Source organism: Lepidochelys kempii, chromosome 1, assembly GCF_965140265.1.
Source record: "Lepidochelys kempii isolate rLepKem1 chromosome 1, rLepKem1.hap2, whole genome shotgun sequence".
NCBI classification, from domain to species: Eukaryota; Metazoa; Chordata; order Testudines; family Cheloniidae; genus Lepidochelys; species Lepidochelys kempii.
In genome coordinates, this window is record NC_133256.1 from 58,740,020 (window position 1) to 58,754,123 (window position 14,104).

Genomic DNA, 14,104 nt, shown 5'->3' on the forward strand with positions numbered 1-14,104 from the left:
GATTGTGTATTTCAACACTTGTGTTGAAACTGTGAGCAAAAATATACAATTAAAAACTCTGCATTGTTAAACAGCATTGTGGTTAAGATCCAAAACCAGAGGTAGGAGTTTTGGATTCTGATCTCAGCTCCATCACAGATTTCCTGCGTGATGTGAAGACAACTTACGTCAGCAGTGGATTTACCATGAAACAAACCGTGGAGTGGCACAGGGCCCCCAGTGACAGGGGGCCCCCCGAAATGCAGCACAAATATCTGGCAACCTGCCCCCGAGTCGTGGCCGGCAGTGCAGCAGGGCTCAGGCAAGCAGGCTGCTTGCATGCCATGGCCGGTGGCCCCACGCCACTCCCAGAAGCGGCTGGCTGCTGGCATGTCTCTGTGTGCCCCTGGCAGCGGAGTGGGGGAGGTGGTTGTGTGCTGCCTTCACCCCAGGCAGCCCACAGAGACCTGCTGCCCCCCTCCCTGCAAAGTGCACACAGAGACGTGCCAGCAGCGGGGCTAAGATGGCTCCCTGCCCGCTCTCTGCGCCACTTTGCTCCCAGAAGCGGCTGGCATGTCCCTGCGGCCACTGGGTGTGTGTGTGTGTCCACGTGCTGGCCCGCCCCGAGCACCAATTCTGCAGCTCCCATTGGCTGGAAACTGTGGCCAGGAGGAGCTGGGGGGTGGCACCTGCAGGCAGCGGCGCGTGGAGACCCCCCTGTTCCCACCCCCCGGCCTAGGAGCCACTGCACGAGGGGTATGTGTGCCGTAGCTTTGGGAGCCACGCTGCCCAAGTTTCAGAGTAGCAGCTGTGTTAGTCTGTATTCGCAAAAAGAAAAGGAGTACTTGTGGCACCTTAAAGACTAACAAATTTATTTGAGCATAAGCTTTCATGAGCTACAACTCGACAGCTTATGCTCAGATAAATTTGTTAGTCTCTAAGGTGTCACAAGTACTCCTTTTCTTTTTATGCTGCCCAAGGTAAGCGCTGCCCCCCCGCCCCAGCCTGCACCCTGCACCCCACCCCCTCCCACACTCTAACCCCCTGTCCCAGCCCAGAGCCCGCACCCAAACTTCCTGCCAGAGCCCGCACCCAAACTCCTGCCAGGGCCCTCACCCCTCCTCCCACATCCCAACCCCAACCCCCTGCCCCAACCCAGAGCCCGCCCCCGCACCCAAACTATCTCCCACAGCCTGTCCCCCATACCCCCTCCTGCACCCCAACCCCTTGCCCCAATCAAGGTACCTCACTTTATTTTCATTTACTTCCCCTTATTTAAAATATAGGAGGAGGATGAAGAAAAAAAGAATGAAAAACGGGAGTGGGGGAGATAAGAGAGAGCGTTATTTTTCTTGGCTGGGTCCCCGGTGGCGGGAGAGGAGGGCTGAAAATGAAGCTGCACATAGGGCCCCACTAACTCTAAATCCGCCACTGAGTTACATGGTCCAAACTTTTCAAAAAAAGAGGTATCAACAGTTGGCTCATTAAGTTTGGAGTATGAAAGTTAACTGACAACATTTTTTTCCCCCCATAAAAAAGGTCATTTTGCCAAAGCTGAAATGATTTTCAGAAACGTATCAATATGGTCTCAGGCCCAAAATAGAAATTTCTGATCAAAACAAGAAAGCCACTTCTCCAGAACAGTCACTAGCTGGGTGGATAAGGCATGCACCTGGAATGGGGAAGACCCAGGTTCAAGCTGCTGCTCTACCTGAGTCTGAATGCTGTAACCTCCAGGCTGTTCTGGGGTGCATTGGTCAGTCTCTCTTGAAAGATTTCAAGAGGGCTCGTTTTTGTTCTGTATCAGAATGAAAACAAATGTCAAAGCCTCAACATCTGGTGCAAAATGGAACTGTTGTCTAGCCTGCACTACTGGGTACCACACTTAAGTCCTCTCCGGCCTCTTTTTCAGTGGTATAAAACATTCCCAACTCCAAATGAAACCAATGGCAAAAATAGTTACCCTACACCTCTGAAAATCAGGATTTAGGTGTGTTAAATTGGGCACCCAAAAACAGGAGCACCCAAAGTCATTTGACATTTGAAAATGTTCCTTTTGGTTCATCACATCTTTTAAGGGCCCAGTTTAAGGGTGTGGCAGATCGTTTGCCACCTCTGAAAAAACAAACAAACTGGGCCATATCTTTAGCCGTTGTAAACTCTCATAGCTCCATTGACATTAATAAAGCTCACTGATTATCTGCAACTAGGGATCAGGCCCGCTTTGTTGAGTTGAATAGACTGCTCAAATAAGAAAGGCTGAAAAAGTATCTGGGGATATAGTGGGAGGGGAAGCCATTTGCTGAAGCACACTCTCACTGCTGGCGTGCCCCCTTGTGGCTGAGTGTGGTGTAACAAGCTTTTCCCCATCTGGTGCCCCCAGCTGACAGCTGCTTCAGTCCTGTGTTAGGCTCTCTTCCCATCCCTCGTCCCTCTGGCCATGTTTACTTCTGGAAGAATTCTGAGCCACTGCACACACATAGACTTCATGTCCCCCACAGATTTATTTTTTCTCCGCAGAAAATGCATTCTGCTTGAGAGGCACTGGAGTTACAACTTTCACCCAGCAGGGGCTGCTGTGGCACCAGAACAGAAAGCAGCTGGCTCACTGTAGCAGCCAGCAACCAATGGGAGGAGGAGTGGCTGTGTTCCTCAGAGCGCCCTGCCTGAAGGGCCAGGTGAGGAGGCATATGATATTGAGGGGGTGGGGGACACAGAGCAGGGCACACAGGGTTGCTGGGGTGGGTCACAAAGACTGGGGGGCTGAATGGGACTGGGGGTGCAGGGACACATGGAGATGGGGGGGCATAGAGGCAGGGCCACATAGGGATGGGGTGGTGGCTGAGGGGGGGTGCAGAGACACATGGGGAGAAAGGAAGCTTAGTGGGGGTGCAGGGACACATGGGGATGGAGGGAGGAAGGGTGGCTGAGATGGGGGTGCAGGGACACATGGGCACAGGAGCAGATGTGCCTGACTGCTAACCACTCCCATTCAGTCATTCAGGGTCTGCATGGGGGAGGCTCCCAACTCTCTGACAATGCCTCCCCCCAAAAAAAACCAAAACAAAACACTGTTCTATACTTCTCCCACCCCCACCCAACAACCCTCCAGGTTCACTCCCAGCACTTACTTCCCTCTCCCTCAGCTCCTCCATTATCCCTGACTCCCCCAAGCCTTTGCACTGCTTCTGAGGGGTTCTGGAAATACATTTCTATATTGCAGTTTAAATGAATTATTACTCAAAGGTCTGTATTAATAGGCCTAGTAAGGAATCTATCTGTCAAAACCACTTCCTGAATCTTTTTTGTTGTCTGTATTGTTAGACATACTTGTCGATAGGTATTTTGAAATAAATTACCAAAATAATTGAACGGGCATGATTATATTGTGTTATTTTGACAAATAAAATATACAGAATTTTGCAGAATTTTTAGGTGCAGAATTCCCCCGGTGTACAGGTCAGTTTAGTCTCACCCCTTTTGGGGTAACAACGTCCAACAAATACGAGTTCAAATATGCTGACAAAAAAATCTTCAGTCCTCAGAATCCTGTAGTCCTCACACCTTTCTTTCAGGGCTTTCCATCATCCCTGGCCCCTTCTTAGGGCTTCACACCATCTTACCAGTGGCTACTAGGGAAACCCAGCCCTCCTACTCCACTGGGCTCTAGTCCAGGGACCAAAGGACAGACTGGCAAAGTTCACAGCCCCAGACTTCTTGCTGTCACCTCCTTAGGGCATGTCTACACTTAAAATGCTGCATTGGTGCACTTGCGCTGCTGTAACACTTTAATCAAGATGCTGTAAGCTGACAGAAGAGAACTCTCTTGTGGGTGTAGTTAATCCACCTCCCTGAGAGGTGGTAGCTACATTGATGGAAGAAGCTCTCCCACCAACACTGTGTTGTCAACACAGGTGGTTAGGTCGGTATAACTATGTCGCTATATTTTTCACACCCCTGAGTGATGTAGTTATACCAACATAGGTCTTAGTGCAGACCAGACCTTAGATTTCTTCCTCCCATGTCTCACTCATGCTTTCTCCCCTACTACCTCTCTAGGTTATTCCTACTTTCAGGGCCCTCACCTGGAATCCCCCAACAAAATCCCAAACCCACAATTAAAATTTAATCCCACTTCTGCCTTCCTTGGGCTTGACTTTCATCCCTCTTTCAGTTACCCTGCTGTATTCCCTGATTGATTGACTCCCAGGACTCTCTTCTTAGAAGACCAGCTGCTGCTTTCTTTCATGGCATACCTCTAGAACCAGCTCCACCCCCGTGGCTGCTCCCTGTCTCTCTTGGCCACATACCAGCCTTCTCTACACACAGGCAAGGATCCCGGGGCTTACTCCTCAACTGTCCTAGTCTCTCTAATGCCAGAAAGTGACTGCAGACTTACTTTTTCTCCCCCTGCAGCATTCTTCTACTGTGGGTTCCTTCCCTTTCTAATAACCACAACCCAGCTCCTTCCCCAATTCGGCTTCTTCTCTAATTATGTCTGGCTCACTCTCCAGTTACAACCACGTGGGTTAAAATTGGTCTCAGGCCCACATTAATCCCTTCATGATTTGTGTGGGATAAACACACTATCACAACTTCAAACGAGCGAAATGCTGAACTATGAGCATTTCTGCTGTGACTATACTTCTCTGAAATAGAGGAGACTTGTTGGAAAGACATCAGCCATAAAAGATCTCTCTACAGATGCCACCAAAACCTTGTGTTCCTATTGGTGGCTGCTGCTGCTACTAGTCATTTTAAGGAGAGCAAGCCCAAGCCCATCAAATCAAAACTGGTGACTGAGGGTGAAGAAATTCAGACTTCCTACTTAGGAAATCTGATAAATAATCTTTTGAAATTTGCAGAGCAAATTTTTCTTCAGACCCCCAAGTTTAATTTTTTATTAAACATTTTCCACCAACCAATGTTTTGTATTTGACAATGTCACATTATATAATTAAAAGCAGACATAGCCCAAACATCCTTTAAATACAAATTACAGGGTTCCTTTGGAAAGCTCCTATCTTGGATTTTGACATTAAAAAAAATTAAGGACTATACAAAAGTATACATACCTATAATCAGCCAGACATTAGATTATTGGCGTCTGTCTCGTGTTCAAATAAATGAGAACACTATCTAGCAAACTTCACTTTAGCGTGAATTTCCTTTGTCAAAGCTATTTGTAATAAAATATGCACTACAGCTAAGATTTCCAAAAGCAACTAGTGATTTTGGGTGCCAACTTGAGACAATTTACCGAGGTCTGATTTTCAGAGTGACTGCTCAGCACTTTCAGAAAAATCAGGCCTCCTGGAGGTGTCTCCAGCTGGTTATCCAAAAAATCATTAGTTGTTTTTGAGAGTCTTAGCCCCCATATAAACTCTGCACCTGGATTATCAACAGTATATTAAGTCTGGGTTGAAGACATGTTCAAGAGGCACCTTTTTGTAGTTGTGCCGTTTAACAATTACTAATAGCCAAATTAGTGTTTTGTATGTGGCAGATAGTGTAGCACTTTAAACCACTTTTTATACCAGTGGAAAAAAGCAGTTTTGCTAGTATAGTTTAATCATGTTCAGTTCAAATCAAAACCAGGCTACTACAGCCAAACTACTCCTCTGGGAACTGTGGCTATGTCTACACAGCAGTTGGGATGGCGCTTCCCAGAACAGGTAGACAGACACGTTACCTCTGCTTGAGCTAGCAGGCTAAACATAGCAGTGTGGCTGCTATACAGCAGAAGGTGGCTCATGACAGCCACCTAAGTACAACCATCCCACCTACCCCCTCTGAGCAGACATTTCTGTCTACCAGTGCTGTGTAAATATACCCTGTGTCACAGCACAGTGACATGGTTCCTGGAAAGGTATGACCCACGCTAGAGCCTGAACTTGCAAATGCTTACTCCTGGACAAATGCAAATGCTTACTATCACAAGTAGTCCCGTGTATGTGAATGGAACTCTTTGCAGCAGTAAGTACTGAGGCTGAAAGTGACTTGTGCAGAGGACCAACACCAAGTCCTATGCATCATTTAAATCCTACTTAAGCTTTGTTTTGAGGGCTTAAGCAGATCTCAAGTGGTGCAAAGGGCTTGCACTGGCTCTCTGCACATGGGTCAATTTCACTCTAAGGCCAATGGCATGTGTTTGTGGAACTGAACACTGAATTAGAACCATGTTCGAGACTACTCCTCTAGCAGGGCTTGAACAAGGTTTTAGGACAACGTTATAGAATGGTGTTAACGTTGTGTTACAGGGATACAAACTTTGTTGTCCGATTTTAAACCATGTTAAGAACCAATTTATAATATGGTGTACTATTGGTAGGGTGAAAGAGGATTAAAAAATTCTTTTCTATGAATTATTACTCCAGGAAGTATGGGGCCAAAATCATCGGTGGTACAATTTATAAACTTCACTTGGCTTATACGGCAATGAATTTGGCCTGCTATATTGTTGATTCAATTATTCACTGGTGTCTAATGAAACATAAGCAAGTTATGAATTGTGGATTTAAGCTATTTGTATAGAACTTGTCATGTCTTAATAGCTAAGCATAAGCAGTTCTTAAAATCCTTCCGAGAAGGCTAGTGAGTGATCCCAAACAAACCTAAACAGGCAAAGACTCCTTTCCAAATAAAAATAGAACATTTAGGCCAGAAAGCACATTAAGGAGGATATGATAACTGCACAGAGAAAGTGATCCCAAACACTCCAGTATCACAAGCTATTTTCTTGTACAACATGACCTAAAAAACCTCATATTTCTTAACTGCATTATATCACCGGTTTCTCTGCTGCAACCCAGATCAATTTCCATAAAGCATTCAAGTCTGAGAGTCAGTCTGAGACATGTACCTGCTGTAACAGGATGGTGAGCAGGCATTAAAGAGAAAAGGAAGTTTGCGGAATCTAAATATGTTCCTGCAAGATCGAATGAGACGAAGTCCTTGACCATACAAGGGTCCTTTGCAGCAGTCACAGACTCTACAGCTAAGATGGAGAGAAAAATGAGTCAGAAACATTGCACATGACTATACACACACAGTACATTCCAGTTCACTTTCTGCATCTTCAACTAGAAATTAAGGGATCTAGCTGGCCTCAGATTGATTTTGAGACTGATGGTTGTGGAAGGTTCCTGCACTTCCAGAACTACATTGTGGTGTAGGCTGCTCTCTATTCCATGGGGGTAATGACTCTAGCCCTAAGGGTGTAGTTATACTTGTATGGCTCCAGTGGGGAAGGAGGACAAGTGGAAGTCTGAGGCAGACAAAGTGAAAATAGAGAGATGCAGTGCAGGGGTGGGGATAGCTCTGCCACTCCCAGAAATTGAGCTGGTATTTTTTTCAACTTAGATTGTTCTGAAGCTCACAGCTCTCTTGAACAGACTGGTTCAGTGCACAACCTCAACATGACGATGCAGCAAACATTTTTGGCTGGAATATACGATGGTAATAGGTGACAGTACAGAACTAGTTAAGCTATTTAAATGGATCAAAGCAATAATTTGCACATGTTTGATGAACTTGATTAAATGTACAGTTCCATATATTATCAAAAATACATAGGCCTGGTATGCATTCAGATACATAGCTGAGTATACCTGCATGAGAATTGTTATAAGTAACTGCACTATTATTGATCAGCATTATTTTAATGTGAAGATGTCAATAACTTCTCTTAACTTATTCTGTGGCTCACAATGCATGGCATGGAGTTCCTACAGTGGTGATCTACAGAGGTGGTTTCATGATGGAGAAAGTATACATTACCAGGTCTAAAGCCGGTGTCCTTCTGACATTGCCAGAATAAGTAATTAGGGGCCATTGGTACATTTCTTGTGTATCCAAAACTCCCATGGAAGCCAGAGTGTCATCTAGAGATTTCTGTCACTTACTTGTTTAATATTTCTTGAATATCCTTTGAGATCTCAGTATATCTTTGCCACATGTGGTTTCTGGAGAAGTAAAGGGCAGCCAGATCAGTAAGTCTCTGTGGCTGGTTCTGGCTGTTTTCTTTCCATAAAGAGGGATGCATCAAATTATTTTCTGTGTTAAGGAGTTTCACAGGAAGCTTCAAAACCCCACAAGGCAAAGCACACAGCTGATTTCCTTCAACATTCAGATATTCCAGTGCCCTGTAATTTTAAAGACCACCAAATTATGTACACAATTCATCTCAGCTATAATTGTATACATATCCTACTTCCCACTTGCTGAGTTACTGCACCTAGATGGCACATGTATCTGTATGTATAAAAGGCTAAGTTTTAAAAAATAATACATTTTAAGTGTTGATTCAATGATGCAATTATGTGCACAAAGAGAATTATTTTCTGAAGTACAATTTAAACAACTAGTGCAACTGGAAATAAGGGATTGTGTGTGTATCCAACTGAAAGCTTAAGACAGGTGTCCAAACACACACATAGGCCATCATCAGATTTCTCAAAAACTTAATGTTAAGTGTGTGTGTTCTCAACTTCACACTCTTGTTTATTAACATGTAAGTATACTTCTATATCTGCCCTCCTTCTGCTCATATAAACAGCTGCTGATATTCCGACAAACTTTCTCACCAAAAACAGCGACAGATTAACTCTTTGTGGGAAAAAAATTCCTCTTTCATAGTGTCACAGTTTAGGGCAACTGCACCTGTATTCCCCCTTTACAGTGCAGCAAGGGCAACCATTCTCAAGTTACCAGCTCCCCCAGTCATCACCTGTCCTGGGCAGAGACCCATATTTCTCTCCCTTCTGACTGGAGTATCTCCAGGCTGCACAGTTCCCTGCTTTCACTGTGTTACTACCAACACAGACAAGTTGCCCAATGGCACCTACATGCTTTCTCATTAGGGATGGTTAACAGGTATAATTGTTATAAGGCATCATACAGCATAAGTGCCGACTTCTGCTCTCGCAAATGGGTGTTCAACCCCCCGGCCTCATCCCGACTCCACTCCTGCCCTGCCTGCGCCCCGCCTCCATTCCAACCCCCTCCCCAAAGTCCCTGCCCCAACTCCGCCCCCTCCCTGCCCCTATTCTGACTTCTTCCCCAAATCCCCACCCTGGCCCCGCCTCTTCCCCAACTCCTCTGCTGAGCGCACCATGTTCCCACTCCTCCCCCTCCAGCTGTTTGGCAGCGGCAAGGCGGGAAGCGCTGGGAGGTAGGTGGAGGAGTAGGGACGCGGCGCGCTCAGGGGAGGGGGAGGAGGAGTAGGTCGGGTGTGGGGATGCGGGGGAGCTTGGCTGCTGGTGGGTGCAGAGCACCCACTAATTTTTCCCCATGGGTGCTCCAGCCCCGGAGCACCCACGGAGTCGGTGCCTATGTCATACAGCACTTCCTTCACAAACCTACTTTATCCTTCAGGTACAAAGCATTACAAAAAAAACCATATTAAAACAATAAAAGAATCTTACACACATACTAATAAACTGACTAGTCTTCACCCCAGCCCTAACATGGGCTCTGGAAGGAGCAGTCCTTCAACACCCCATACTAAGGGTTTCCTTTTAGAAACAAATTCATCACAGCTTCAGCTTAGACCATGCCAACAGTCATATAGGCCTCAGTGGGCCCTGCCCTTTCAACCTTTCCCTAGAGCAGTGGTTCTCAACCAAGGGTACGTATACCCTGGGGGTATGCAGTGGTATTCTAGGGGTACATCAACTCATCTTGATATTTGCTTAGTTTTACAACAGGCTACATAAAAACACTACCGAAATCAGTACAAATTAAAATTTCATACAGTGACTTATTTATACTGCTCTATATATTATATGCTGAAAAGTAAGTACAATATTTATATTCCAATTGATTTATTTTATAATTATATGGTAAAATGAGAAAATAAGTAATTGATCAGTAATAATGTGCTGTGACAGTTGTGTATTTTTACGTCTGATTTTATAGTCAAATAGATTTTAAGTGAGGTGAAATTTGCGGGTACAAAAGACAAATCAAACTCCTGAAAGCAGCACCATAGTCTGAAAAGGTTGAGAACCACTGCCCTAAAGGACTGGGGCCCTCCCTGGACCAATGGTCCTGTCCATTTGCTGGATCAGGAAGAAAGTCATGAGCCAGTTTAAAACCAGGCTGTTTATTCAAAAACCCTTTCTCTGTCTGTTGGTGCCTGAAGAATCCACTCTGAACTGGTATATGTGCACCTCTCCAGAGGGTGGCTTCAAAGGGTTTATAATGGAAGAAGTATATTAGCATCCCCATCCCTACTAGAGAAGGTACATGCAATGCCACAATAACACATATACAATTGCTTTTAATACAACATACCTCAAAGATGTTAACCGTCATTCTAAAAGGTACATTAATTCCATGTTTTTTTCAGAAAAACCTTTTCAGTCTATCACAAAATTTCTACTGTATCATTCCCTTAAGGCCAAAGTATTAACCTCCCCTGTCTACCACACACAAACACACTGAGGGTATGTCTACACTGCAAGTGAAGGTGTAAGTGTGGCATGGGTAGACATACCTGTGCTAGCTTTAACCTAGCTAATGTGTAATAATAGTAGTGAAGAAGTGGGAGAACAGGCTAGCAATTAGTGTACAAGGGGATCCCGGGTATGTCCTCTGGTGCCCATGCCAAATTCCCTGCTCCCACATCCTCACTGCCACTGTTACATGTGCTAGCCGGATTAAAGCTAGAGCAGGTATGCCTGCCCACACTGCAATCACACCTTCATTTGCACGTTCTGGGAATGACAATGTGGTTTACATGATTTGAGGGCATACAATTACAATGATCATGCGTGCAAATTAGGCAAGTGCGCATGCATATGGGCACAATTAACAAATGATCATAATTTGTGTGAAGTTACCTGATTTACAAGCATAATCATGATATTTAAGCAGTTGGACATGCATTTAATTTTTAAAATCAGACCCCCATTACAGGGCAGTGGGCCAGACTGTGATCTCTGTTATACCGGTGCAAATCCAGAGTAAATCCATGGACATCAGTGGCGTTACTCCAGATTTATTAACAATCGACTTCCTAATAGGCTCACAATATTTTACACATAGGTCTGGTTCCAGTGTATATTATATATCAATACCTGAGATTCCTGATTTCATGAGGGATAACACTAATATCATTGTAGGAAACATCCAGATAACTAAGATATGGTAATAAAAACAGCCTGAAAAAAAGAGAAAACACAGTACATTACAGAAGAACTATTTAAATACATTGATCTATGCTAACTGATGTATATATCTCATTTATATCCACCTATAAAATCTGTGATGGGGCAGCTGCTATCAGTGTTAACTGTTACGAGTTTTAAAAGACTGATTTACTCCCACTGGACAGACAGGTTTCTGGAAGGGAACAGGTCCTTTCAAGACCATCCATTTCTTAGGTTGATGTTGGCCAAAATGAGCAGAAAACAGAAAACATTCCACTAAGATATGGTGTCACCCCAAAATTAGAAATAGCTCCATGCACAGAAGCTAAAGTAGTGCTGACAATATAAAGCAATATTACGAATGAAATCGCTGCATTATGAATTTATTCCTAACAGGATTCCTCCCCCCGCCCATGCTTCCTTGGTGTGTGTGTTTGTGAGCCAAAATCCCCACCCAGAGAGAGCAAGAGAGAGAGAGAGAGGTTGAAATACTGGTAGGTTAAGAGTCCCAAAGTGTACTCAACTCCTATATTCTGCAAATCCTCAGAGGAGTCAGCTGAGTGAAGCCAGCAAATGGTACACAATAGCAGCAGACAATCAGCCAACTGTACTGCCACTGCTGGCAAGAGGTTCAAGGAGCCACACAGAGACAGACCTGATAGGATGTGCATTTGACAGGCCAATGCAAGAAGTAGAATAAGCCCAAGCAGTGGCTCCACTAGAGACCTCTAGAAATTGTGAAAATATTATCCTCCAGGACTATTCGTTACTAGTTGTGATGCTGGCAGACCAGGTGCCAGCTCATGCTAAGGCCCAGGGCCTCACTGAACACTAACAAATACATAGCTGGAAACCAGTCTGACTTACCTGGGTGCTCGTAGTGTTAAGATAAATATTAGAGTTGTAAGAATGTGTTTGGTGTTTAGCCCCTATGAACAGTGTAGGATGCTGCATGTATTGATCTCACTTATAACCTCTGTAGCCCATGGTATAAAATTAAATTGAGTGTTTGCACTGTAAACATCTGCTATTGTGTAACTCAGGGCAGGTCTACACTTAAAATGCTGCATCTCCCTTTTAAGCTCCCACGTTGACATAGCGCGCTGTACACAGGGGTTAAGGTCAGTATACTACATCACTCAAGGGTATGGATTTTTCACGTTCCTGAGTGATGCAGTTATATGGACATAGGTCTGTAGTGCAGAACTGGCCTCAAACAGGAAAGAAGTATTAACTCAGGAAAAGTGTGAGTCCTTCAAACAAGAGGCCTTTGAAACCAAATGAGCCATTGTAAGACATCAAAAGGACAAAGGTTGTTGATGGATGTCCCCACTCACATAAAGAGGAATCAGGCGCCGACACTTGTTCTATCAGTGTGGGCTCTGGGGAGAAGGGGATAAAAATCCCTGACAAGGAGAAACTGGATCTTTATGCATCTGGACTCTGAAAGGCAAGGATTCCTAAACATAAGCAAGCGATCCCCATGCTGCTTGGCATGGGTCAGTCCTAAAGCATATATAGAGCTGCTTATTATAGAAGCGTATATTACCTTATTAAATCCAAGACTGTATCTCATTTGTGTTTGTATGTTTCTTGTTTTAACCTTGTAAATAACTCTTTTTTTTTAATAAAACTTTGTTTTATTACAGGATTGGCTATTGCCTTGGTTTGAGATCGGAGTACAATTGACGTGGTCCTTTGAGTAAGAGACTGGTCCTTTGACATTGGAAGTAACCTGAATATTGTTGTGATTTTGGTGTAAAGTGACCATCTGTCACATAGTCCAACTTGCCTGCTTGGCAAGACAGATTGGAATGCCCCCGGCCACGGTCTTTGACTCCATGATAAGACTGTTATAGTGCTTTAGGAGTTCACACTTGTTACTGGGTTGGTGAAATCTAATTATAGAACAGACAATCAGTTTGGGGCGTCTGCCCTGCTTTTTGACAGTCTTCCCTGAGGTTGGCACTCTCGGTCAACAGTCACTCCAGCCAGTGCGACATGAGTACTAACATAGAACTGAGGCCTCAATCAAGGTCAGGCACTGTGCAACTACGTAGTGAGAGCTAGAGCTTACAAACCAGATATGAAAGATGAAGTGTAGAGGAAAAGGGGTACATACAACTAAAAAAGCAAAGTGAGCAGAGGAAGGTTGGGAAAGCCATGATCTGAAGTTTGGTTTATTGCCTATCTTATGGGGAAGGGCCCAAGGATGGTGGATATACAGAAGATCCACAGCTTTGTACATATCTTTATATAGCATAAATATAACAATGCATCCTTCCAATTTCAGTGAATGCACACTACTACTTTGCATCCAGTAAATATATTATTAAAATTCTCCAGCTCCTTGTCAGGCAATTAGGTTGCTTGGTTTCACTTCTACAGTAGTTCTTCCCATATTGTAATGCATCATTTGTTTTGCAAGATATCTAATGTTCTTTCCTTTCCCAGCCACCTGTAAGCTGTGTTTTAGGGAACTTAATGTTAAATGGTTTACAAAGCAATCATTTCAGGAGTAGAGAAGAGCATTATTTTTGACTATTGTTGATCAATGGAAATTAGTTGTGTGTCTTTCTTTCACTTTCTGTGCCCTGTCTTCTCAACTAAGCCCAATAAATACATTTGCCAGAAGAGTAGTGGTTGAGTTACAGAATTCCTTAAGATATATCCAGAACTAACAAGGACAATACCAAAGAAGGAAGAGCTACAGATCACTTAAAGAGGCCGTGCCAAGAGAAAAGAGGTTATATGTAAATATATAAAAATTTCAAGATCGTCATCTGGCTGTGGCCTGGCCTTCACTACAAAGCTAGATCAACCTTGCTTTGCATCGACCTAGTTGCACGTATGTCTACACTTAAATTTGTCTCCCACCGTGTGTAAGTGCCCCATTACAGGGATGTAGTAACACCACTTCCCCAAGCAGCATTGAGCCATGGTAACATACTGGGGTTGACAAATCACAAGCG

General features: G+C 44.2%; 1 protein-coding gene across 1 annotated transcript in view; it reads right to left on the reverse strand.

Annotated features, from left to right (window-relative positions):
- Positions 1–3,358: 3,358 nt before the first annotated feature.
- Positions 3,359–14,104, reverse strand: part of LRRC63 (leucine rich repeat containing 63) — a 50,913-nt gene continuing 40,167 nt past the window's right edge. The window contains exons 8-10 of the mRNA XM_073344530.1: positions 11,061–11,144; positions 7,884–8,123; positions 3,359–6,976 (exon numbers count right to left, since the gene is read on the reverse strand). Of these exons, the coding sequence (XP_073200631.1) occupies positions 6,811–6,976; positions 7,884–8,123; positions 11,061–11,144 (490 nt within the window). The 3' untranslated portion in view covers positions 3,359–6,810. The remainder of the gene's footprint in view (positions 6,977–7,883; positions 8,124–11,060; positions 11,145–14,104) is intronic.